This window comes from Aythya marila, assembly GCF_965140915.1.
Source record: "Aythya marila genome assembly, chromosome: 3".
NCBI lineage: Eukaryota > Metazoa > Chordata > Aves > Anseriformes > Anatidae > Aythya > Aythya marila.
The window spans coordinates 88,317,185-88,343,196 of NC_139044.1; the positions used below are offsets into that span (position 1 = coordinate 88,317,185).

General features: G+C 43.0%; 2 protein-coding genes across 7 annotated transcripts in view; one reads left to right on the plus strand and one right to left on the minus strand.

The window, feature by feature from the left end:
- Nucleotides 1-264: 264 nt before the first annotated feature.
- Nucleotides 265-21,893, plus strand: B3GAT2 (beta-1,3-glucuronyltransferase 2). 3 transcript variants are annotated; one of them, XM_082756371.1, is made up of 4 exons: nt 268-915; nt 12,915-13,150; nt 21,072-21,220; nt 21,296-21,893. In XM_082756371.1, exons 1-4 carry the CDS (start codon nt 385-387, stop codon nt 21,337-21,339), a joined length of 960 nt encoding a protein of 319 aa, XP_082612497.1. In that variant the 5' UTR covers nt 268-384; the 3' UTR covers nt 21,340-21,893. The 3 variants fall into 3 exon arrangements, with proteins under 3 accessions (XP_082612496.1, XP_082612497.1, XP_082612498.1); XM_082756372.1 differs by having other exon boundaries at nt 278-915; nt 12,915-13,059; XM_082756370.1 differs by lacking the exons at nt 21,072-21,220; nt 21,296-21,893 and adding an exon at nt 20,318-21,058 and having other exon boundaries at nt 265-915.
- Nucleotides 21,894-22,032: 139 nt separating this feature from the next.
- Nucleotides 22,033-26,012, minus strand: part of SMAP1 (small ArfGAP 1) — an 83,235-nt gene continuing 79,255 nt past the window's right edge. For all 4 annotated transcript variants that reach the window (XM_082756366.1, XM_082756367.1, XM_082756368.1 and 1 more), the window contains 2 exons: nt 25,268-25,596; nt 22,033-22,885 (listed from right to left, as the gene is read on the minus strand). In XM_082756366.1, the coding sequence (XP_082612492.1) occupies nt 22,751-22,885; nt 25,268-25,596 (464 nt within the window). In that variant the 3' untranslated portion in view covers nt 22,033-22,750. The remainder of the gene's footprint in view (nt 22,886-25,267; nt 25,597-26,012) is intronic.

The following is a 26,012-nucleotide window of genomic DNA, read 5'->3' on the forward strand; positions in this document are numbered from 1 at the left end:
GGGGACCCTCCCTCCGCTGCCTCCCCGCCGCCTCCCCGCCCCGTCAGAGCCGCCCGGGGAAGCGGCGGAGGAGCAGCCTCGCTCCCCGGAGCCCCCCGGAGCCGCGGCGATGCTGAGGGAGGAGGAGGAGGAGGAGGAAGGGCGCTGGTAGAGGGGCGGCGGCGGCGGGGCCGCGCTCCTGCCCCCGTCGGGGGGCACCGGGGGTCTTCGAGGGGCAGCGGGGGGAGACCGGGGGGCACCGGGGGAGCGCAGAGGGGGGACACCGGCGACCCCCCGAGCCCCTCGGGGCGCCGAGCGGTGGGTTTTGGGGGCGGCCATGCGCTGAGCGCCCCCGCTGCCGTCCATGGGGCGGCGCTGAGTGGGGGGCGGGGGGGGGGCTGCAGCATGAAGTCCCTGCTCTTCGGCCGCTTCCTCCTGCTGCTGCCCTGGGTGCTCGTGGTCATCATCGTGCTGGACATCGACAGCAGCCGCCCGCCGCTGCCCCCGCGGGCCGGAGCCGGGGCTGATGGCGGGGTGGGGGGGTCCGGTGTGGGTGTGCGCGGCCCCGAGGCGGCGCTGCCCACCATCTACGCCATCACGCCCACCTACAGCCGCCCGGTGCAGAAGGCCGAGCTGACCCGGCTGGCCAACACCCTCCGGCAGGTGTCGCGGCTCCACTGGATCCTGGTGGAGGACGCGGCGGCCCGCAGCGAGCTGGTGAGCCGCTTCGTGGCGGCGGCCGGGCTGCCTTGCACCCACCTGCACGTCCCCACGCCCCGGCGCTACAAGAGGCCGGGGCTGCCCCGGGCCACCGAGCAGCGCAACGCCGGCCTGGCCTGGCTGCGGCAGCGCCACCAGCACCTGCCCCCCCCGCAGCCCGGGGTGCTCTTCTTCGCCGACGACGACAACACCTACAGCCTGGAGCTCTTCCACGAGGTGCGTAGGGCTCCCCTCGGGCAGCGTCCCCCCCCTAAAAATCTCCTCCCTCCTTCCCCCAGCCCTCTGCCCCAACCCCGACGCCCCGCGCCGCCGCGGTTTTGGGGCACCCCGCCAACTTGCGGAGGGGTTTTCTGCTCCTCCCGGCAAGTTTCGGGTCCCCCAGGCTGTGCTCTCGCTGCCCGGAGCCAAAAAACTGCTCCAGGGCCAGGCACCGAGCTGCCCCGTCCATCCTCCGGGGCCGTCCCCTGCCGCCCCGACTTCCCTGAGCCCCCCGACCCTAAAAGCAGCCCCTACGAGCAGCAGCAGGCTGTCCCCGTAAGGACTAACCAGCCCTTCGGCAGGCTCTTTCATAAAGAGATGTGCTTTCAGCCCCCCGGTGAAGGGCTTTGCTCCTTCTCGGTGGGAACTGGCGAGGATCTGGGGGAGGTGATCCGGCTTTCTGTCTCATTTCCCCTGGCAGGAAGGAGGGATGCTTAATAATAATTAATGGATGTAAAGCAGCAGCAGGATGAGCACTCGCATCTCCCGTGACATTTGGGGAGGGTAACCTTGGCAGGATGGCGTGGGAAGGGGACGGGACAGGAGGCTGGCAGGCAGGTGGGGAAGGTGAAGGGCTCGGGACGGATCCTGACCCCTGCCTCTCACCGGCAGGCGGTGCGGTGTAGAGCAGCGTGCAGCCCCGATCTGCACTTCACAGGCATCGTGCTCCCTCAGATGTTTTCCTCTTGGTAGGCTAAGAGGATCGTGGCGCACAGAAATGTGAAGCACGGGAAATTCCCCAGAGCGGATTATTTTAGAAATGCTTATGTTGGCTTGTGTTTAGATTTGTAGCGGATCCGCTTCCACTGTCTGCGTGTCGACAGGTACGAAGTCCCGTTGAGCAGAGATGCCCTAGTTCCTTTCCCAGTTTGGCATTCGGCATCGAAACTGCTAATTGGGGGACCTCTGCCTGGGGGCTAAGCCCCTGCTGTGCTTGATTTCCTTAAGATCTCACAGCTGTGCTTGGGGTGTTATGAGGTGGAGTAATCCCATATACTGATCTTCAGTGGGATGGGAGTGCCCATCTCTGCTCGGAGATGTGAAACTAACCTCATTCTTTCTAAGGGACTCTGTGAATTGATTCAGAAAATGCACTTTCACACCACAAGTAGTGTGAGAGAAAATACCTGGAGGTGAATCTCTACTTTTTTTGGAGTGCAAGTGTTTAAGGCAAACTAAAGGAACAGTATTGCATGTCACCTGAGTGGCCCACAGCTATTGGGGTCTGTGTCAGATTTATTCTTTTATTATTCCCTGTACTGTTGTTCTAATTGTTGTGGATGATGAAATGAAAAGGTACAAGTGATCTCTCGGTCACAGAATGCATGAAGGCAAAGGAATAAATGTCTGAAGGGCTAACCTTAGAAATTACCTGTGCTCCCTCCTGCTGGCAGGAGCAGTAACCTCACACCTGCAGCTGCGCAGCCCCACGGCCTCTCTTTGACCAGGGTTCAGCCGCTGTGCAGGAGGTGTTTGTTATGAATCCTGCGAATGAATGAGCTCTCCTTGTGAGAGGTAGCAGCTGGAAAGCTCCAGTGCAGGAGCAGAGGAAGAGCTCCTGCTCCAGCTATCACTGTCTCCTGGCAGTGCCGACAGGCGGTGTGTAGGGCAGGTCTCTGGGATGCCCCTGACAGTAACTCCAGGAATGAATGTCTTGTCAGCCTGGCCAAGTTAACCAAAGTCTTCTGGCAGCATTTGCTGGCTGGATGTGCCTTTCTGACAAGTGGGAGGTTACATTTGGAGGGAGCTAGTAGCCTTGTTTTCAGTCTAGGCACTGATTGAAATTTTATTTCTTGTCTTTAAAAAAAAAAAAAAAAAAAAAAAAAGGATAAAAACAACTTCTCTGTGGTTACGGATTCTGGCTTGACAGCTCTGTAGTAAATCCTGCTCTCTCCTTCAGGGATTGATTGATTTATGGGGGTAAACTGTGCTTCTCTTCTCCAAGCACAAAAAGAGCAACTTCAGAACGTGTTGCATGCAGAAGGACTCCAGCAGTAACTCCGTCGTGGAAGTGGTGTAAAGAAGCCTGGGAGGGAGGTGTTTTCTGCATGCTCTTGGTTACCTTACCAGGTGGATTCTCCAGATGGGCAGTTGCCTAATCCCGAGGTCTGATTAACTGTAGTCTGCTTACCTGGGAGAGCAGTGTAAACGTGGAGCAAGGAGAGAGGATCTCTGACTGTTGGTCCCACCTGTGTTGGCTGGGTGGCCTCCAGCTGGGTTGGTGTCAGGTGTGTGTTTCACTCACAGGTCTCCTCGTTTATATATGTAGTCAGAAAGGGGCAGGGGATGTGCCAGCTGGCTGCTGGTCGGTGTCACCATCTGCAGTAAATCTGGTGCTTTTATAATGGTTTATTTTGTAGGACGTACAATGGCGTGTGTGTGTGTAGCTTAGTGTTTGACTGGCAAAAGTACTTCCTTGCTGTCAGGCTGGAGGGGGGGCTGAACATGTTTAGTTGCAGCTGGTATCTTTCCACTGCTACTGTATTCCCTGCTGGCTCAGCTCGGGCTAATCCTCATGAAAAGGCTTTGGGGAAAGGAGCAATTGGCTCAGGGGTTGTAAAATTACTTGAAGAGCTAAGTGTGGCTACGGTTATGATCAAGAAATATTTCCAGGAGTGGAGGTGTGGCTTCTTTAAGTTATCCCCAGCTCTTTTCACCTGAGGGTGTAATGGTGCTCAGGTGAAAAACCTTTTACTTCAGTGCTGCTGGGTCTGGTGTATTGTTTTGTCATTTATTCTTTTGGGATCCAGGCCTCAAAACTGATTTATTTTTTTTCCTGGCTCAGATATGGTGTTTGCCTGGAGGTGTCCAACTGCATCTCTCCATCAGAAAAGCAGACCACTTTCTGAAAATGTCTTTTATCAATTGAACCTCAGCCTGGGTTCTTAAAGCTTCTGAGGGGCCTGAAATCCCAAATTCAGTATCTGATAGGCTATACAGATGTTCCTACATGAGTCATCATAACTTCTATTTTTTACTGTAGGCTGTGCTTTTTGGAGTGACTCTGTTATGGTTTGTTGTCTTTGTGCTTCATCTTATTCCTGAATGCAAGTTATTGTAATATTGTGACTGATGCCTAGCAACTGCAGTTCTGTATTTTTAGACTTCCAGAAAGAAAATCTTAGATAAGGCTGGCATTCCACCTTCATAGAGGATTTTTTTTTTAAACGAGATCAACCTGAGCACTGGAAACTGAAGGCAGACATTGCTGAAATTCCACTTCCCTTCCCTCTTCACATCCTTCATGTGTTTGTGGGTCTCAGTTGTTTTCTCTGCCCGCATTTTGAGTAGTTGGCCAAAGGCCACCACTTGCTTGGCCCACAGACGGTTGTACATGCAAGTGAGATGAAGTTGGAGATCCATTCTGCTGTTGATTGTGTGGACTCTCCCCTGAAACCTTTGAGGATGAGGGCCATGCTGCTTCAGGAGTACAAAGAGCAGGAACAAAGGTCTTTAACATGCTAGAAGGTGAGCTTGCGCTATTCAGAAATGCATTGACTTTCAGAGGGTCCTAAGTTTTATCTGTCACCTTTGCTTGTATTTTGATCAGACATGTAACTGTGAAATTCAAGTGCTTATATCTAAAACCATTATCTCCCTCACTGCCACCCCTAGCCCTTTGGTCACTGGTGTCTAAGGTTTCATAGCAAGGTTTGCTGGGTGTCTCAAGTGTGCAAGCACACACCACTGTCTTGTCTGAGTGTGAGCTGAGGATTCACAGACTGAATCTCCTTAGAGGAATTTGCACTGTAAGGTGTGTTCTGAATGCAGACCTGCAGAACACAGTGCAAAGCATTAATCATGATTTCTAAGGGGAAAATAATCCTTTTATTTAGTGGCTTAGTTAGTCTGGTTGCTCACTGAGTTGGGGACCAGAATTCAAATTGCCACAGCTGTTGACTAAATGAGAATGCCCTGTCGGGCTAGAAGGGAAGGAGGTGGAGGAGAGAGATCTCCATCTCCTTTGCTTGAATCTGAGGTAGTCTTTATAGATAATTCAAGATTTGTGGAACCACAAAAAAAAAGATATGAATCTGATCAGTGAAGAGGACAGTCATCTGGGTCACTCTTCAAAGGAATAATTTAAACAAAATCAAAACAAAAATTCTCTAGTATTTTGGAAGTATGCTAATGCTTAGGTGGTGGCCTAAATTGCCCAGGCAGGATCATCCTCAAATCACCCAGATGGGAATGAAGATTCATGAAGAACAGAGGAAAAATAGTAAAGATCATGCCTTCGCTAATAGACACTGGTAATTTCCATAGTGGCACTGTGGAGCAGAGGATGAGCTGTGAGAGTGATTCACACTGAAAACATTTTCTCATGCCCCTGCCCTTCCCTCTCCCAGAGGATTTGTACAAAGTAGCAGGTATCCTACGTGCTGGGTAGCAGTTTGTGGCTTAAAATACCCATGTTAGTAAAATCAGAACAGAAATACTTGCAGGCATTGTGTGTTGTGTAGGCATCGGATGGCCAGTGGATGTGTCTGTCAGCCATGCACAGTTCTCCTTCCTTTCCAGAGAGCCCTCTGTGATGGTGTGGGGCTTTCTGTGATGTGTGATGAGGGCAGGACAGCCTCCATCCTGTTATGGGACTGAACGCAGCATGGTGTTTCCATGCTGATGCTGTTCTCATCGCTGTGCTATGCACCCCTTGCAAGGAACTCATGAACTCACCTACCTGTTACACACTGACTTGTCAAATGCATGTGTGATGCAGGCGTTGGCCCTTATCAAAGTTAATTTTATACATGTTTCAGGGTATTGTGTTCTTTGTCAAGGGCTTGAATTGGTTTGGGTTTGTTTACATGTAGGAGGTGGCAGTTTTAATTTGCTACTTTATCCATGGACTTAAATTAGCACCAAAAGCAGACCAACCCATTCACATTCCAGGGACTTCTGATCTGATGCAGTGATCAGAGAAACCTAACGGGAGCTTTTCCCCCCATTTGAATATTTTCTGGATTAATTGAGAAGTGACATTGATATCTGCTTTGTCAAAAGAAAAAATCTCAGGAAAATATTATGAAAGTGAAGACAAAATTTCTGCATCTCTGACTGTTCATGACTGTTATTCTCTATTAGCATAAGAAGGGCAAAGGGTTTTAAGTATTTTCTTAAAAATCTTTTTTTTCCAGTCATTCTTCCCATCCCCCCAAGAAGGCTTCATATTAGATGGGGTTTTTCTGGGAAAGAACAGTGGGAAATTGAACTCAGGCTTCAGTTTTCCCATGATCTCCTTTGTAACATAGTTTGAAAGCAACTCAGAGAAGACGCACGAGAAGAATTGAGTATTTACTCAATTTACTCCAAATTTAACAAGGGAAGGGTTAGTGTTCTTTTGAAAGCTTAATAAAGTATATTCAAGTTATGACAATTATGTAAAAGTAGACTTCCATGTATCTTTTAATGGATATATTTATGCAAATGACTTTAAAGTAGTGTAAATTAATCTGTTTCTCTCTAAAAACATGGAGATCTTTTGTCGCATCTCTTGGAACTGGTTGGAAAATCAGATTTTTGCCATAGCATTAAAAATAACACTCAGTAGCCTAGACAGAATTAAATATTAGCTGGCTGTCATTAGTTATTTCCTTCGTAATAAAAAAGATCTAAATATGAGTTAGCAGCACACTAAGTATCTTCCTGGTATATAAATGGTTTAAGAATACGTGACAGATTTTAAATGCACACTGACAATTCCCCTTGCACGTAGATGTGTAATACCTATGCTAAAAAGGTTGGATGAGAAAAGGCTGGTAGAGAAACAATGAAATAGCTTTTTTTGTCACTGTTTCCTCTCATTTTAAGCTATTTGAAGCAGATTTATCTAAGTGAAGGACTCTGGATTACCTTGTGCTAAGTACTGTCTATTTCTGTATTTTGACAACAGTCTTTTCCTTTTTACCTGTGAAACTAATGCCATTACTATCAAATTAATTATGAATGGTTGGAGGCTCTTTCGGGGGGTGCCTTGCAAGATGCAGGAACACAGCTGAATGGAATGACAGAAAGTAGGATAAGAAAAAGAATTAGTAAGTAGAAGAGCCAAAAGAAACATGAACAACAAATTTTTTGGAACTCTTCCCAAGTTGGCTCCTAACTGCTGTAGTTTAGTACTGTTTTTTCCCCTAGGGAAGCAGTACTGACATTTGTACCCATGGATTTAGAAGCATTAATCATTGTATCCAATACATAAAATGTTGCTTGAGAGAAGGGAAAATTAATCTATCATCTTTCCTATGTGGTGTGGATTGGGTAAAAATCAGCAAAGGAAGCTTAAGGCAGATATTTGGAAAAAGTCTAACAGTAAGGATGATAAAGCACTGGATCAGATTAGCTGTGAGGGTTGTAGAGCTTCTGTTTTTTGTGGTCTTTAAGAAAAGATAAAACAAACATCAGAGGACCATAGAAAGGCTCTGGATAAGAGGGCTCTTAAAGATCACCCAGTTCCAACCCTCTTGCCATGTGCAGGGATGCCACCCACTGGATCAGGTTTCCATCCAACCTGGCCTTGAACACCTCCAGGGATGGGGCATCCACGGCTTCTCTGGGAAACCTGTGCCTCACCACCTCTGAGTGAAGAATTTCCTCCTAACATCCAATGTAAATTCCCCTCTTTTAGTTTAATACCATTCTGCCTTGTCCTGTCTTGCTGTAGCGAGGTGGGGGTTGGCCTGTTCTCCCACGTGCCTGGTGACAGGACGAGGGGGCATGGGCTTAAGTTGAGCCAGGGGAGTTTTAGGTTAGATGTTAGGAAGAACTTCTTCACTGAAAGGGTTGTGAGGCACTGGAACAGGCTGCCCAGGGAAGTGGTGGAGTCACCATCCCTGGAAGTCTTTAAAAGACGTTTAGATGTAGAGCTCAGGGATATGGTTTAGTGGAGGGCTGTTAGCGTTAGGTTGGAGGTTGGACTCGATGACCTTGAGGTCTCTTCCAACCTAGAAAATTCTGTGATTCTGTGATTCTGTCTTTATCTGTCTGAGCATAAAGTCACTCTCCATCTTTTTTATAAGTCCCCTTTAAGTATTGAAAAGTTGCAGTGAGGTCACCTCACAGCCTTCTCTTCTCTAGGCTGAACATCCCCAGCTCCCTGGGGATCTTTGATGATCTTTGTGGCCCTCCTCTGGACCCGTTCCAACAGCCCCAAATCTGTCTTGTGCTGGGGCCCCAGCCCTGGATGCAGCACTCCAGATGGGGCCTCATGAGGGCAGAGCAGAGGAGGACAATCCCCTCTCCGCCCTGCTGCCCACCCCTCTGCTGGTGCAGCCCACGATGCAGTTGCCCTTCTGGGCTGCAGGCACACGCTGCTGGCTCATGTCGAGCTTTTTGTCCACCAGAACCCCCAAGTCCTTCTCTGCAGGGCTGCTCTCAGTGAGTTCTTCTCCCATCCTGTCCTCATGTCTAGGATTGCCCTGGCCCAGGTGCAGCACTTTGCACTTGGGTTTGTTGTACCACATTTGGTTCACATGGGCCCAATGGCATCCCTTCCTTCCCTTGTATCAGCTGCACCACTCAGCTTGGTGTCATCTGCAAACTTGATGAGGGTGCACTTGATCCTACTGTCTTTGTCGCTGGTAAAGATATTAAAGAATACCAGTCCCAGGACAGACCCCTGAGGGACACCACTCGTCATGGGCCTCCACCTGGACATAGATCCTTCAGGTCTAGTTTAAATGCCATTTATCGAGCTGCGGGGCAGGGCAGGCTAGGTCAGTGACTGACACGTTCTTCAATTTGTAGACCCTTCCTACACATTTTGTGGTGGAGACATAGACCCCTGTTTACTGACAACAGACTTGCTTCTTAAAGTTACTGTCACCAAAGCCTCACTCGCAGTCCCTGAACCAGAAAACCACTGGCACAGATTTTCTGACACAGGACCTCCTCTGAAGTAAGGAGCTCCTCTTTATGTCTAAGGAAACGAACATGGCAATGTTGCTGCTGAGCTGTCCTAGCTTGTAGTGCAGTCAAGTAAGTTTTGTTGAAGTAGAAATTGACTTGATGTGACCTGAGAGTAACGCACAACACCTGGTTGAGAACTGATAAAGAACCTGGCTATGGTCATGCTTTAAAAGACTTGTACTGAAGGAGCTCTAGGCTCTGGATCACATTTTTGGTAGTAATAAATTGGAATTTTGCATACAGATTTGTTTGAAACTCACTGGGATGGAGTTTTATCCAGGTGAGCCTGGATGATAATCTGTAGGCTGACCAGTACAGATCACAAACTACACAGGGGCTGAAGTGACAGAGAACAGAACAAAGCTTACTGCATGTGGCAGCCAGGTTTGTTTTTGCTGTCAACACTGAATCCAAATAGAAACACATCAACATCAGCCTGCAAAAACACAGGAATTGTTGTTCCTGCCTTGAAGCCTTTTCACTGTAGGAAGTATATTTCCTTCTCTTTGTCATTTACCTTCATTCCCCTAGGGCTTTTTTATTTTCTTCCTGGCTTGGCATCTTACCTATCCATCAGCACATCCCATTAAGTAGCTTTTCTTGATTGACTGTGGTGCTATTTTTGGCAATGCTTTTAACGCTATCTCTTTTATTGCTCAGCTACGTTTTGTGCATTTTCACTTGTTATTCTTTAGTGGTTCCTATATTAGTACTATGTCTACTGCTGTATTCCCATCACCTCATTGGGATTTCTTTTGTCAGTTGTTACTGCTCTGTCCTGTCATTTCCTTGCCCACTCCTTCCTAATTCTCAATTGCTTCATTTTTGCTTGTTCTGCCATCTTGCAATGTCCTCCACATCTTTCCCCATCCAGTACATCACTCTCCTCCTGTGTCCTGTGTCCTGACCACCTTCAGATAATGAAAAAGTAAAGAGAGGAAAACAAAACATTTCCAGAGGGAGATTCATCCTATCTTAAGATTGCTGTCTAGGCTGGGCAGGATGAATCACATTGGCAGGTTCATCTCTGCTCATTAACTATCAAAGTTTAACTAGGATTGACTAGATGCCTACCCTTCAGAGAGTTATGTGTAAGAAAGATGAATCTTATTCGTGTAAACTAATAGGACTTAAAAGTGGTGAACATTAAGATAGCATGTGCTGCCACACATTAAAGTGACAGCTAGAAGAGTAATTTAGGAAGCTGTTTGTAATTTATAGGATTTTGGCGGTAGTTTAACTCACAGTAGCAAAGCCATTTAGAATTAACATGTTTTTCAATCACCTTTTTGTGTCCTAATGATTAGTAGTGTCAAATCTCAGTTGCAAGCTGACCTTTTAATCCAAATACAGCTTTCTTCCCATCGTACATAAATACAGCCATGACACGTGAGTACATTAAATGCAATAATGCAATTCTCAGAAGATTAAAAGAAATATTCCTACTTCCATCTGCCTAGCAAATCCTGAGGCTGTAAGGTATTTCAGAATTAGCATAAATACCGGTCTAGATGTGCTCTTTCAGTTTGTACTTAAAGGGATTGCTGTATTCTTGACACCTACTTATTTCGTTCTCCACAAATGTAACCTGTGAGAACAAAGAAAGTAACACGAGTGCAAAATGAAGAGCTCTGTAAATGTGTGCCTATTTTCCCCTGAGGCATGGTGGCATTACAAACTTAACTCACAGACATGGAGATGAGCACAAGACTGTAATAATTAAACCTTCCTGGGACATTTCATGCTACTTTCTGGAGGTCAGTGGGATGCTCTTGAGTAGCAAGGTTTCCCTACAGACTGTAAGCCGAAGTACTGATGAAAATTTGTCTAGCTGTGTTAGCATAAATGCTGCAGCTAGTATTTGCCTTGCCTAGAAGCTCTGTGTGGTCGGGCTCACTTTGCAACATAGCTGCCCAAAGGCTTCCTGTGGGAGAAGGCAGGGCTGTGGTGCAGCTGGGATCCTGCCCATACCTTGTGGCAGCTTGTGATCACCATGCAGAGCAGCATGGGTGCAGGCTGGCAGCTAGCACACAGCTGTCAAAGTGCTGTAAATCCAGATGCTGAGAAGTTGCTCCTGCAGCCATGCACTCCAGAAGGTATTAGTGCCAACAGAAAGTGGGCAGAGGACGCATGTCCTAACACCGGTGTGTGGGTGCGCGGCTTGATCGTGCCCCTGGAAACCTAAGGCACACTTGGCTGCGTAGACAGGCCCGAAAGGATCATGCCCTGTGTCCATATCCCATGTGCTTAGATGTTAATGCCAATAAGCTGTTAGAAAAACTTGCAAATGGGATGTATCATTAAAACCAGAGCTAGAAGAGCTTCACGAGAAGGTTTATCTGATTTCCATATCTGAATAGTTACTTGCTAATTCTGTTTTTTTCTGAATGGAGGAGTGGGAGAGAAAAGAAAAATACTGTTAAGCAGGCAGAACGGTTAAAGGCAAACACCTTTGACAGTAGCCTGTGGAGACATTCATTGCAGTCTCTTACCGACACTGAAATAGTCAATAGTTTTGACATGAAATGTGCACAAACAAGTGGAAGGAGAAGGAGGTGTACACCTCTCCTTTGTGTGCACATACATATCTGGATTTTTAAATATGTATTTTATGCATTTCCTATATTCTCTTAAGAAAACCTGCTAATGCGTCTAGCTTAGAAATGCCAACAAGAGTGAAGTGTTCTCTTTGTTTTTTCTAGTGGATCTCTTGGGAGTGTAGATGATACATATGATAAATCTTTCACCTTGACGGAAAGAGGGAAGTGTTTAATATTTAACCAAGGTTGTCTTTTACTTGAACATCTATCGATAGGGGAGTGCAGTTACAAATAAGTAAAATTTCATTTGCTTTTCTTGCTAAGATGAGTGCTTGGAAGGAGAAAGGGATAACCTTTCCCTAAGGAATAGGCCTCAACTGCACTAGAAGATGAGATTGTTTTAAAAATTGATCGAATTAAACCCATGCCACACTGGAATAGTTTCCTGCTTGCTTAAGTAAGACCATATTTGGCATGGTAGTTAAACCAGTGGCTTTTGAACTAGCACGTTAAAATGGTGTGAGTTGTGTCCCTGCTGTCAGTTCTGTGCTTGGCTTCTCAAGTCCTCAGGCAGACATTTTCCTGTGGGGAGCAGGGCCTGGGGCTCGTCTCCTGTGTTCTGTAGGTAGTGGTCTTCTAGCCTGTGAACAGAAGAATCCCAGTACAACATGCCTGTGGCTAAAGGAAGAGTGATCTTCCAGTACCTATAGTTTATTCTAGGATAGATGAAGACTGCATTTCCAGAATTACATTTGGTTACACTGGGGAAAAAACTCCCATTACTGACAACAAACTCGCAGCAGCACACTGCCCAACCTGCCTTCTGTCCTTCTCAGAAACATAACGGCTCTTTCTGAGAGGAAATGTAAATGTTAAAAGGGATAACCTCAACATTTATTTATTTGTGAGCCTTTAGTTGATCTAATCTGCATCTTTTGTCCAAACTTGGTATGTTGCGGGTAGGGGAAGGGTTGTGTGTCGCAGTATCTTGTACTCCGTGTATTTGTTAACAGTCTCTAATTATACATGTCTTAATGAAATGCGTATTTGTTAATCATTCCTATAAACTCTCTCACTGGGATCTCTCTCACAGTTGATAAGAGGTCTATAGAAATACACCTACTGATAGTATGCTGTAGTTTTTTGCCTGCAACAAAGATCTAATGCACCGTGAAAAACCCAAACAAACAAGTAAGCAAGTGATGTTTTTTTCAAGCAAGTAATGTTATTTTTTTTCATGGCTTTTAACATTTTTATTTTAAAAATAACTTGATTTAGATATTTCCTGTAGAAAGGAGGTGTCTACTAGCTAGGGAGCTGGAGATTTCACAGAAAATGAGTGGGCCTATGCAGCTTCCAAGTGTTTACTCTGTTGGGCTGACACCTATAAGCTAGAATTCCTCGTAAGTACCTAGTATTGATGATTAATGTGTAGGCTTTCCACCAACGCTTACAGAAAAGCTTACTAGGAAAAAAGCATGCCCAAAGTCACGCTGTGCCCGCCTCTTGCAGATGCGTACGACCCGCAAAGTGTCGGTGTGGCCCGTGGGACTCGTGGGAGGACGGCGGTACGAGCGCCCCGTGGTGGAAAACGGCAAAGTCGTTGGCTGGTATACGGGCTGGAGGGCTGACAGGCCGTTTGCTATTGACATGGCAGGTGAGCACCAAGCTTCATGGCGCATGAACGTGTTTCTTGTAACACCCAGACCTACGTTTTCTGTGAGTGGGACAGAAACAGATGTCTCGAGGTAAGCAGCTGTTAAAACTTCTGAAGTGTAGCCGCTGTACGTAGCCCTTTAGCGTTAAATATCCTGGAAGTCTTAGCTTGCACATCTCGTTTAATTAAGTTGCTTCTTAGTGATAGCTGAACTTACTTCTCACTTGCTTTTAATTTTATGTGGCAGCTTGGCAGTTATGTTGTATAAATTGTCTGAAACAATTACAAGTACAATTTACAAGTTAATTGTAAATTAAGCTGTTAATTTTTTTTTAAAATTAACGAGTTAATTTTGCAAGGAACGCCTCCCTTTCCTTGTGTCATCAATCTACTGCAGCCAGTATAAATGGAAACCCTTCTTAGACCCCATATTGTAAAATGCTACTTTATAATGAAATAATTCATTTTTTATTGGCTATTTGGAATGATGGTGATAACGGTAGATGGATATAGTATGAAATGGTGTGCTGAGGGGGGGGAAAAAATCACTGTCAGCTATAGCCTAATAGATGAAGGCAGAAAAGCTTCAAAATTGATCTACTCAATCTTCTGCTATGAAGTTAGCACACCACAGAGCTCTGTCTTGCTGTCAGTCCATGCTTAGACACTCTTTTTATATACTCACAACTGCCACATGAATCACCACGGTGCCAAATTCTGGTTGCTGATGTAGCAACAGCTGGTTTCCCAGAATGATACGGTATTTGCACTTAAGCATATTCTGTACTCAAGGGAGCAGAGGGAGGGGGAAAAGTAGGGATACAAGGGCAAGAATGGGATAGAAATAGCCAGCAATTTTCAATTTTCTTAAAACCTTTATGCTTCAGGAATGGGAAAGGGACATTGCTTTCTCCTCTCAACAGAATGTTTTTATATGGATTGAAGTGTTTGATGACAAATACGTGCAGTATTTATAGTACAGTTGGTTAAAAATAGCACTAGGAGAACTAAGTAGTAGCAGAAGTATCAACAGGTGAATTTTTCCGCACTGTAGAAACCTTACAGGTTACTAGTATCACCTAGCATGAAAAATTTTGAAGCCTCTAGGTAGGGGCATTCCTCAGGGGGATATCTAGGTATGTCAGTCCCAAAATGCTAGCAGCCTGGCTGCAGCTCCATGCTTTAAGAACAGTCTCTGCCTGTGGATATATAGATACGTACAGATACTATGTAGTAGAACTGGTTGCTCTTGGGCATTGTAAGGATGATAGCATGGTTCATAATTCATTAGCAGCAGGCAAAAAGCCATTACATGACATTAGCTGAGGGACTCTAACCCTGATACGAAGAGATACATGGAAAGTTCATGTCATCTTTGCTTACAGTTTGCAGTGGCTGGCTGAAACACTGGCATGAGGGAAAAGCAGCTCCATTAGGAGCATGACCTGCTCTGACATGACTACAGAAGTCATGGAAGAGAGAGTTACGGAAACAGATACAAGGGCTGAGAGTATAGGAAATTATTGCAGAATCACCAAAAAGGAGGTACTACTTTGTGAAAGTACTTGTATTTTTCTTCAAAAAAGAAAAATCAGGAAAAAAAAGTTTTTAATACCATTATTTCAGTAAAGAGGAAAATGGGTGTTATGTAGTTGGGTAAATATGTATTTTGAGTCTGCATCTTCATTCCCCTGAGGAACACAGCAGAAGGGCACAATCAGAACAGAAGCTGTGAATTCAGAATGAAAAAGGTGTCTGAAGAGGTGTAGTGTACAGGATGTGCGTGAGCACTGCTTTCCAGCCTTGTCACCCCTACCACACCTCTATACCTTCAGGGACTTAGAGGACTTGCTAGTAAACTGAAGTGCATGCTTGTTGCATCACTGGAATTCCTCCTCCTACTGGCACCAACTATGTAAGCAACTAAGGTTATTTCATATATTGCACCTAGGGAAGATCAGGAATAAAAAATAAACAGTGTGTAAGTTAAGCTGTCCAGCTGTCTATAGCTGTTTCTAATTAATGTTCTGGTTCCCAAGGTAATGCTAAGGGGCCTCTGTTCTTTTACAGAACCGTATTTTCTTAGTGATTTTCACAAGGATTTGATCAGGAGGCTTGGTATGAAAAGGATGGCTGTTCAAAAGGTCCCCGATTTAATTTGTGGCTGTTCAGCTGAAGTGCATCCTTGTGTTTAACTACACAAACTTCTTATTCTCGACTTTAAGATACAGGGCCAAATTCAAATCTACCACAAGTGGAGACAGGTACTGCTGATTTCGTCGGGATCAGCTGAAGACCCTAGCTGGCCAACTTCTAGTTTCTTCTTTGAAACGTCCTCACATGTGGCAGTCACATTTTATCTGTTCAGTGAACATTGATTTCTTTCGAGAAGTTTGTGGTTGACACTGTTATTCCCTGGTGCTAAATTGCATTCAGAAAGCAGAGGAGCTGTTTCCTGTGTTCCTTATTGTCTGGCAACCAACAGAGCATACAAATTAGTTCTAGTGTTTTTAAAGTACTGCCTCAGTTTTAACAGTAGGTGTTTTCTAGAGGTTGACAGACTTCCTTATCATAAGGGAAGAAAAGGGAAGGAGAATTGGGTGTTGTAAGCAAAATGTGACAGTGAGTCCGAGCTAGCAGGAAGAAGGGGTAAGAAATGACTGCAAACACATGGGAGAGCATTTGGCTGTTAGAGAAAAGGGATGTGAGAAAAGAATATGAGTTCAAGGAAAATAAGCAGGAAAAGCACAGGTTACCTGGAAGATAGATAAGTGTGCATTCAGAAAAAGGCTGGGGCAGGGGAAGAGTATATGTCTTTTTTTCCCCTTTTTGCTCTGTCCAGCAGAAGCAGGGGAGAGCAGGGCTGAGGAGGGAAAAGAAAGGAGCTGCTCTTTGCTCTCTTGCCTCCCGAGAGCCCCTGGACTCGTCCGCAGGGCTCAGTGATACAATAAGCACCCCTCTTTTTCCACAGTTAGAAGTGGTCTTCTTGCTAAAACCTGTGTGCCAGGGCTCTATCTCCATGTTTGCAGAACTGGCTTTGGAACAGATTTAAGTGGGGAAAGCAGTGTGGCAGAACAAGCCAAAATTAATTTTCAACTTCTAAGGTAAATTTTACCTATTTGGTTTCATGAGAATGGTAAAAGGTATTTACCATTGGCTGAAATTCAATCTGTGCTTATTACTTTAGAAACGTGCATTACCTAGAGCTGTTGAAGAGTTGGCTTTGTAGTTCTCAGTGAAAACGGTACTTTACTGGATTCTGCAATAAATATTGTTTGTACTTTTACCTAGACTATGATGATATTTTATTAAATGAAGCTAAGCAAAATTCTATATCCACAACATGAAAGGTACAGAAGTTGGGCTCTTGTATTACACGAAGAATGAAATTAAGAAAATCTTCCTCCAGATACAGACAAACATTGCCCGGAGGGTAGGAAAGGAAACATACTGTCTTTTCAAACACACAGTCCTAAGGTTTTAAAAGTGTTATTAAAATCTAGGTTAAACACAAACTGAGGAAAACTAGGTTAAAAAAAAAAAAGTTATACCATCATGTTAGGAACTAGAAGTATGGAAATGCGTTGTCACTCAAGGCAGGTTTCATCTTAATCTAAGCAAAATTTACTGCAAGACAGACACCTTTTTCATTAGTATTTCTGTCACAGGCTGAACAGGATTTGACTGTGAAAGCTGCGAAGCATCTTTGCTCCTGGTGACTCTAGCTGAGGCACTCTTTTTGTAATAGGTTGGCAGAAAAATGATGTGACAGAGCCATCTCACTCCCTTTTTCAGGGGAGTCCCGTAGTGAAGGAGGTGACACTCCAGTAGTTGGTTGCCTTGATGCAAAACTGCCTGAGAAGGCCTCGAACACCGTTCCTTATTTCACCAACTTGCCTCCTGTCATGGCTTTTATCCCTGAAGGACGCACTCCCATTGAGTATGGCATCGGTTTTTTTACATCTTTTTAGGCAGTTTGGTCTGAATGGATGGGAAAATAATAACTTGAAGCAATAGCTGCTTTTGGTTTGGTTAGAACACTATTCCTGTGTACTGCCAGATAATTTCTGTTAAAGATTTGGTCTACCTGTGCTTGTCCTAACATCAGGCTGCACAAATACTTAGGCTGTCTACAAGGACATACTGGAATTTCTCTGGACCTAGAGAGCCTGATGCAAATAACAACCCCAGTACGTCATATCTATCATTTTAGATATCGTTGATATCTAAAAGAACGCGGGCTGCAACAAGAACACTTTGAGGCTTTGGGGGAGTTTAAAAAATCCCTCTCTGTGCCTTCCCTGAAAAAAACAAATCACCACAAACTATTTTCAGGTAACAGAATCACAGAATTTCTAGGTTGGAAGAGACCTCAAGATCATTGAGTCCAACCTCTGACCTAACACTAACAGTCCCCACTAAACCATATCCCTAAGCTCTACATCTAAACGTCTTTTAAAGACCTCCAGGGATGGTGACTCCACCACTTCCCTGGGCAGCCCGTTCCAATGCCTCACAACCCTTTCGGTAAAGGAGTTAACCGTAGAAGTTATCCATAGCCACCTGGGCAGCTGAAGCGAGTGCACTGTATTGTTTATTATAGACCTGATTCTAAATCTTCTGTAAGTGACACTGTTATCGATTTACTTACAGCTTGTTTCCAGTGCAGGAGTTTTTCACCACCCATGAGAACAAGTTAGATCATGAATCTCGCAATGTCAAGCCTGGTCAAGGAAAACAGATGCATGCTTCACATTAGCATTGCAGCAGCTGCTTTGGGCATACAGATTAATCTATACCTGAGATTCACTGGGCAGGCAGATTTTGAGTCATTCGTTGTGCTCCGAGTCCCTCTGGTAGGGCCTGAGCAACCACCTGCTTCCTGGATGCTGTGGCGATGAGATCTTTAATACATCTCATCCTTCTCACGGTTCTCCTGAGAAAAAAGCCAGTCTATTAAAGACACTGCAAAGCATGGCACATTGCATAGAGCTGCTGCTGCAAGATGAAGTACAAACAAAAAAGAAAATATTGAGTGGCTACAGCAGACAATCTCAGAGCCCCCACCCCCCCCCCCCCCCAACAAGTATGTAACAACTATCTTACAGGTTGCCCAGTTTATAATGGAGACCCTCTTTCAGGTGAATGAATTGTTAGAATGTTTCTCTGTCCTGAACAATATATATAACAAACAATATATATTTTTAAAAATTGAACCCAAATTTTCCATCACAGGGAGAAGGAGGAAGCAGATCCCAGGTCAGGACGTGTTTAACACATCAAAGTTGGTACTACCTCAAACTGTGTGGAAACCAGTGTATCTGTGTCAATACCAGCACCGAGCTAAATGGGCTAAAATGCTAAACATTTATCCCATTATCACTCTGGAAGTGATAAAGATGCTCAGTTTCTAGCTTGCCTTCAGCTAGTATCCTGTCTAGAGCCTTCAGGAGGCAGAGGCATTTATTGTGGCAACTCAGTCCTCAAAGGCTGTCTAACTGGGTGAAGAAAAATGTTTATCAGCGAACAGAAACTGTTGATCCAAGACAAGCCAAGGTGTGAATTAACAGATTGGTTCCACAGAAAGAAGCACAGATGCAGGTTTTGCCACATCTTCCAGAGGTCTCATCCTCCAAAAACTCATTCGTATCCAGGTGGAGATTCAGCCTGTTAGATTTTGGTCACAGCCTTGCACTTAACAAACAAAATGCCCCTTTACACTTTGTCTATGAAATTGTCCTGTGGTATTTCAAGTGATTAAGCTCAGTGTGACCTTGCAGGAATAATGAAGTAAGAGTTGTCTGAGCGTGGTGCTGCTCAGTTACGCTACACTGGAGACATTAATTCCACGTAATTCCTTGGTGGGGAGAGAATTCAGACACAACGGTGGCTCTTCACCTACTGTCCTGGGATCGTGAGCTACCAAGGGGAGTAACTAGTGCCAGCATGGCCAAAACCTCAGCCATCTATCTCTTCTTGATGCCAAAATGATCTGTGATAAAGCCAACCGAAAGCTGGCACTAGAAAATGTTTTCCAAGTCCGCTGGAAGTCTTATCTACAGAAATATGTCATGTGAAAGTAAAGCAGTTATACAGCAGAGCTGAAGAACTGCAAAGCTGGGAGATAAGTCTCCCTGAATTATTTTCAAGTTGCTGCTTACTCAGTCTCTTAAGATACCCAGAGAATGCGTGACCACTGCTCGCGAAACCAAGCCTCAGGCCAGTCAGTGCACAGCAGTCTACATCCTTATTGTGTACAACAGTTTAATAATTTGGCTTAATTTCATGTCTGAAAACATGGGGGGATTTTTGACAGCACTCTAGGAGGGTGGTTTGCAGTAACACGGTACCGAGGCTACAGCATTGTTGAAGATATAAGCATAGGACAAATTCATCCTTAGACCTGACTCCATTTCTCAATGCAGGAACAGGTTTGAACCAAGAGACCCTAGAAGGAATTCTTGTATTGATGAGTATGGACTATGGGGAATCAGAGGCCAAGTTAGGTGAAACATGCAAAGAAATGCTAGGAAATGTGTTTCTGTTCTACCGCGGATGCTTTCACCACTCTTTAAATCTAGGCCATGGTACTAATTTTGGTGTTTACTTGGTTTTCTTCTTCACGGATGACAAGCTTAAATCTTAGAGCGTTTTAAAAGCAAACAGCAGCTCCTGCAGCTGATCAGGGCTCCAGCAAAGACTGACTTACCTTGCTGAGCAAATTATGTGGTTTTGTGCCCAAACTGTCAACCAGCATGAAGTCTGGTTACACCAAAGACTGTAATTGCTTGTTCTAATTTAGAAGAAAACCTAACCAAAAATACTGAACTGAACCAGGGCAATTCTTTACTTTTAAAGAAAAAAATCACTTTCTGGAGTCTTACTGTATTGTAAGGTAAACGTGGTTTCAACACACTTTCTTTGCATGTGATGTATTAACTGCTTCCTTTTATTTTCCTCTTTAAAAGACTCCCATAAAAGACCCAGGTAGTTTCAAGGAAAATACAGCAGCAAGACAGTTCCGGTAAAAAAGGAGACAGACTTATATTCCATTAGAGAAAATCATACTCCTTTTTAATGAGAAAAATCTTAACATTGTCTTTAGAACTTAACATGCTCACAGTTTTCCAAAGCAGATGTCGAAATTGTAGTAAAGGGACAGCAGCTTCTCTTACAAAACTGACTAAAAAGCATTTATTTATGTGGTAGTCTTGGCTATTAGACATAAGGCATTGCAAACGTATTTTTTCTCCACAAGTGTATCAGAACTGTTTTGGGTCATACCTGAAGTACGCATACGACTGAACCTTACTGAATGAACACATACATTTCTGTAAGTAACAGCAAATGGGAAGACTAACCTTTCTGCTTCAGAAAGGGTGAGTTTGTTCAAGCTCCTGATTTCTTGGTTTGTTATCTCCCTTTGGGGGGCCTAGTGTATGTTATCAGGGGGAATGCATTGCCAACAGAGCTATGCCCACAGATAAAATCCTTTGCATAGTGCAATGCACAGATCAGCTACGGACTGTCGTGCAGGTGACTGCTTATAAATGACCTGTCTCATCAACAAGGTAAAAAAATCTCTGAAGACAACAGTCATCAGTTATGAAACTTTTTTTTTGACTCTCACCTTTAAACCTAGAAGTGTTTGTTCAGTGTCAATGTCATACATTTTATTTTAGTAAAAATTTAGTTTTATTTTCTGAACTAGGAGTAGAAAGGGAAAATAGTCCAACATCTTAGCAATAGCTGACTTCTCAGGCAAAAAACATTCTCTTCATTACAGGAAACTGATTAAACATGTTGAAAATACAGTGCAATAAAAAAAAATGAGTGCATGTCCAGGGCAAAACAAAACAACGTGGGATGTACAGAACTACTAAATATTGTCTACCCATATAATCAAATTCACATGTTTTTAAAAGGAACATGGAGATTTCTAGGCTTAAGTGTAATCTGCACAAAATGTAAAACCTTAAGCATTTTCTTAACCATTTTTTTTTTTCTTCAAGGGTTCGCTGTGAGTCTTCAAGTGATTCTGTCGCATCCAAAAGCTGTATTCAAGCGTCGTGGTTCTCAGCCAGGAATGCAAGAATCGGATTTTCTGAAACAGATAACTACAGTGGAGGAACTGGAACCAAAAGCAAACAACTGCACAAAGGTACTAATTTCCTTCCTAAGGAGCTCTTGTGTTTTCTTTGGAGAAGGCTGTACTAACACAGATGCTGTTTTATAGGTCCTTGTATGGCACACACGAACAGAAAAAGTCAATCTAGCTAATGAGCCAAAATACCATCTGGACACAGTCAATATCGAGGTATGAACTGGAGACAAAGTTGTACAGGAGGTGCAGTACAACGGGCGTGTCAGAAGGTGTTCGCAATCAGCCAGTTACAACAGTCTACACGTGTGAGATCTCTAAACAGTCACCTGACGGACTTCTGTGGAAACAAAAAGAAAGTTGTCAGATACTCTAATAAGCAAATCAAATGGGTGTGCTTCGTTCTAACTTGTTTGCATGCATTTCTGAGCTCGTCTTAATAAACTGACACTTACCTTTATTTTAAGGCTGTTTCCACATAGTAAAAACAAGCAAGAGAAACATGACTGCAATGGAATATTTTCAAAATCATCATGTATGTACATAGTTTTTTGTATTTATCCAGCTTAATGGTGTAATTATAAACTGATTTTAAATCATGAACAGTTGATCTCAATATTTGCATAAATAGCTGCTCCAAATTGAACATGTTTTCCTTCATTAAAAGCAGACTTCTGGAAGAAATAGCTGTCCAGTTGATCGTACAATGATGAAATAAAAACCCACAATCATTTATGGATTTATCCTTTTAATATAGGGAAATAACATTTTATCATTACGAGGCACCATAAAATGTAAACACAATCACTGTCATAAACCTGGATCACTGCGAGGAAAAAATATATCTGTTCACACTGAGTTACCTTGTATACATGTTGTGCCACTAGTTCTCAGCATTAATACTGTGTACATGCCTCGTGAGCCAGATTGGGTACTTCATCACAGGAAACTCAAATGGATCAAATGCTCATTTTTTAAAAGAATAAACTATTAATTTGTAGAACTACAGTAACATCCAGGTTTATCTTTCTTTCAATAACCATATTCCCTGTTATGCACACCATAATAACATCACAGTGAAATGTATGATGAAACAAAATTTCTTTGATACACTAGAAAACATTGCTCAGTGATACATTTACATTCTATTTATATATGATTAAACATTTGTTCATACAGTACCTTCTACAGGATTACTGGGTAATTTTTTTTGGGGGGGTGGGGTCAGGGTTTATATTTTTGGATATTACTAACATGATAGCTACATCCCTTATATGCAAACATTTGATCTAGAATTTTGAGGGAAAAAAATCAGTATGTGGTTAAGCAGCTTCTTAAATACATGGTCTATGAAATCATATGCATTGTATGAAAACGCTGCCAATGATATATAAATGTATTCTTGATCTGCTTTTCACTACATCAAATTTAAATCAATATAGACCACAACACGGTCAGTCAGTTATATTCTTAATCTGAACAGCTTGGGAAAAAGAAAAAGAGTATGTACATGGAGAGAACAGCAAAAGTAAATGAATTTGAACAAGGAATGTTAGGTGGCTGTTCTGGAGGAAACTTCTATTGCAACTTTCATTTCCACAGTTGTGTGCTCAGAGTCTGACCAGAGGAGCTTCCAGTCCATCCTGCCACTGTGCTGGGGGGCTGGCCAAAGCCCATCACATTGCTGGAACTACTGAGATTCATCCCGGCCATTTGCTGATTCATCTGTGAAGCATACACAAGTCTTGTTAGTACTGGTGCTGAGAAACAACACACTATTAGCCAAAAAGCAGTAATGCCTCCTAAATTAGCAACCCAGTTAAATTATATTTTCCTAACTTTAATATTTCTTATTAAATATTGACTCAAGATAAGCTTCTGAACATTTTTCAAGGGACCAGCTTGTCGGGAACCAGTTTCTGCTCAAGTGATCATCATTATACATAGGTTGGCTGGCTGTAGCACTTGGTGTCCATGACAAGCCTACAAACATTCTGCTGGTGAATTCACAGAGCATGTGACAACGAAATCTGATGTGTTGCAGTTGGTAACAGCCTGAAGTTTCAAAGCTAACCAACAAAATGTTGGCAACTGCAATAAGGAAACACCAAAGCAGGTAGCATAGCCTTATCTACATTTGCAACTCCACATGGTTTTTGTTTCAGCAGTATTTCTTTGGAGACCTCAAAATCTTGACTACGCTTTTTTATATAAATTGTCCATTTAGCTGGCCAAAAAAGATACAGATTTATTAACTTGAGTGTTGTCTAAATCTAAGCGTTTTTGCTAAAGAAGCAACTCAAGATACCCTAACTACTTTAAAACAAATGGTTCACCTGAAATTAAGAAAGGTAACTACAGGTGGGAAACAGTTCAAAATCAAGCACATTCATCTTAAGGACAGTGCAAAAAATACTTCTACTTTCTAAAACTATTAGCTATTTGGTGTAATTTTCAGCACCCAATATAAAAACCTTTAAAAACCTCTTACCTTCTAAAAAACACTTATTGACAAGCTCAAAACTTAACCATATAGACAGAGTAAAGATGTCCCCTCTTAATAGTTTGAGAGCAAGACAGCAAATAATAATCAGAAGCAACGAACAGGGATGTTGGCTAAGCAGCATCAGATTAAAGTAAGAGACTGCATTAGGTAAAATTTCAGAGTTCATGTAAACAAAACCATGCAACACCAGTATACAAAAGGAAATTGTGAAAAACTGGTGAAAGAAGTTGTTAAATGAACTGCAAGCTAGTATTTCAGGGTAAAATTCAGTACTGTGTGCTTTCACACTTTTATCCACAAAAATGACTGACCAATCACTGAACATGGAAATTAAAAAATGCTGATGAGAACATCTCACCTAATTGTTAATCTCTTCTTGAGCAGAATTCTTAAGAAGCAAACTATATAAAGCAAGCTATTCTGGTAAGTAAAGCAAGCTCTTCCCCTTTTAACTGAAACACAGTTCCCCTACAAATTGCTGAATATGAGCATACTGATATTATTATCTGGTGTGCAAGTAGTGCAGAAATAGGTAGGAGCTTGTCCTGTGAGCCAACTTTTAATATATATTTGATAAAAAGCATGATTTTTATGTCAAAGCTGATATGGGGCTTTTTTAAAGTCAGGTATCTTAAAAAAAAAGATACAGTTGTTAACAGTAAGACCATAGAGGATTTTTTCATTTGAAATTCTGGAATTCTCACATTTTAAAAAGTAATTTTTGAAGCCGAATGACAGCCTCTATTTTTAAATAAGGCCTATTTTATTCCTGTAAGAAATACTGCTTACCTTCATAACTGTTCATACTGCAGGACTTTATATACATAAATCTACATAAGTCATTAAGGTTCATTCCATGAATCACTAGAGTAAGCAGCATGTAAATATTGTATTGTTCTTCTCATTAAAAACATATGAAAAAAAAAAGAGTTACTATCATCCATATTGATCTCTTAGGGAATCGTTTATTTAAAAAAAAAAGCTTTCAACTACATGATTTTAAGATGTTTAATTGGACACTGTATAAATATAGTACTAAGTGTATACTGACACTTAGAGAACCCTTTGAACATGTTTAAGAAATAAAAAACAGCATGGAAATACTACAGATAAGTAACATGGATCTAAGCAAATTATGTACAGTAGAATATCGCAGTGTAAAGCCGTGCACATTCCACTGCAATTTATCCTGAAGTCTGTAAATTAAAGTATTAACTGTTAATAGCCATCCTCAAGCAATTAAATTCTGCTTTTAGCTATACTGCTGTGTTTACACTTCAGTATGGCATGATTACAGTGAAGCTAGTAGGTTATTATTTTATTTAACCTAATTCAGACAATGGGCTGAGACTAGCTACAGTAGCAGAAAGCTGAGTTTGGTCTCCCTTGGCAAAGTTTATTCTGTGCTTATTTATTAGTTATCTTTAATTTATTTCATTGTGGATTTTTTTTCCCTGTGTGTCTGAGCAACTCATAGTCCAGCAATCTGTAACTCAGCTCCACTGCAGCTGTCTTCCTACAGCTCAACAGTTTGTATCAGAAAAGCAGCATCTTTTTTTTTTTTTTTAAATCATCCTTATTTGGGAACAGGGAGCGTTTACCTGAGTGAGGTTCCATTGAGCTTGTTGATTTTGTTGCAATCCATACTTATTTTGTGGAGTAACCATTTGTCCCACCATTCCACCTTGAGGTCCAACGACATTCTGAGGAAGTCCCATCACACCAGTTTGTGCAGTACCAGTAAATCCATTGGGCATTCCCATTCCTACCATCACACCCGTGCTCTGTCCCATGACTGGCACCGATTGTCCCATCATGCTTCCCATCATTCCAGTTGCTGCAGGCACAGGAACTCCCATGGCTGGAAAACCTTGAAAGTGAGTTGATGGTTGTGTGGTAAATGGCATAGAGGACGAGCCCATGAACATACCTGTATCAGAGAAGGGAAGATTTCAGAAAAAGTGTTTTGTGATTTTCAACCCACGTGCCCCAAAGTTGGAAACACATCAAAATAATTTTCAAGGATAACTTTATCCAGTTGTATGTCAGCGCTGTTAATTTACTTTCTTTAAAAGTAGGAAGTTGCTTAAAATCTGTCAAAGGAAAGGGACTCACCACCACAAAATAACTGCCCAAAAGAGTTTGGCAAATGCCTGTGATCAGTGAGAATCTTTCAATTGCTGTACTAGAAGTCTTTGGTTTCACACAAATATAGCCAAAATCAAAACATGACAGCTCTGCACTCATCCTGGCAGAATTAGATGGCAGAAGCTGAATTCACAAATCTTTCAGTCAAATGCATACTTGGTAATTTCAACAGCTATAAATACATTACAATCACACTAT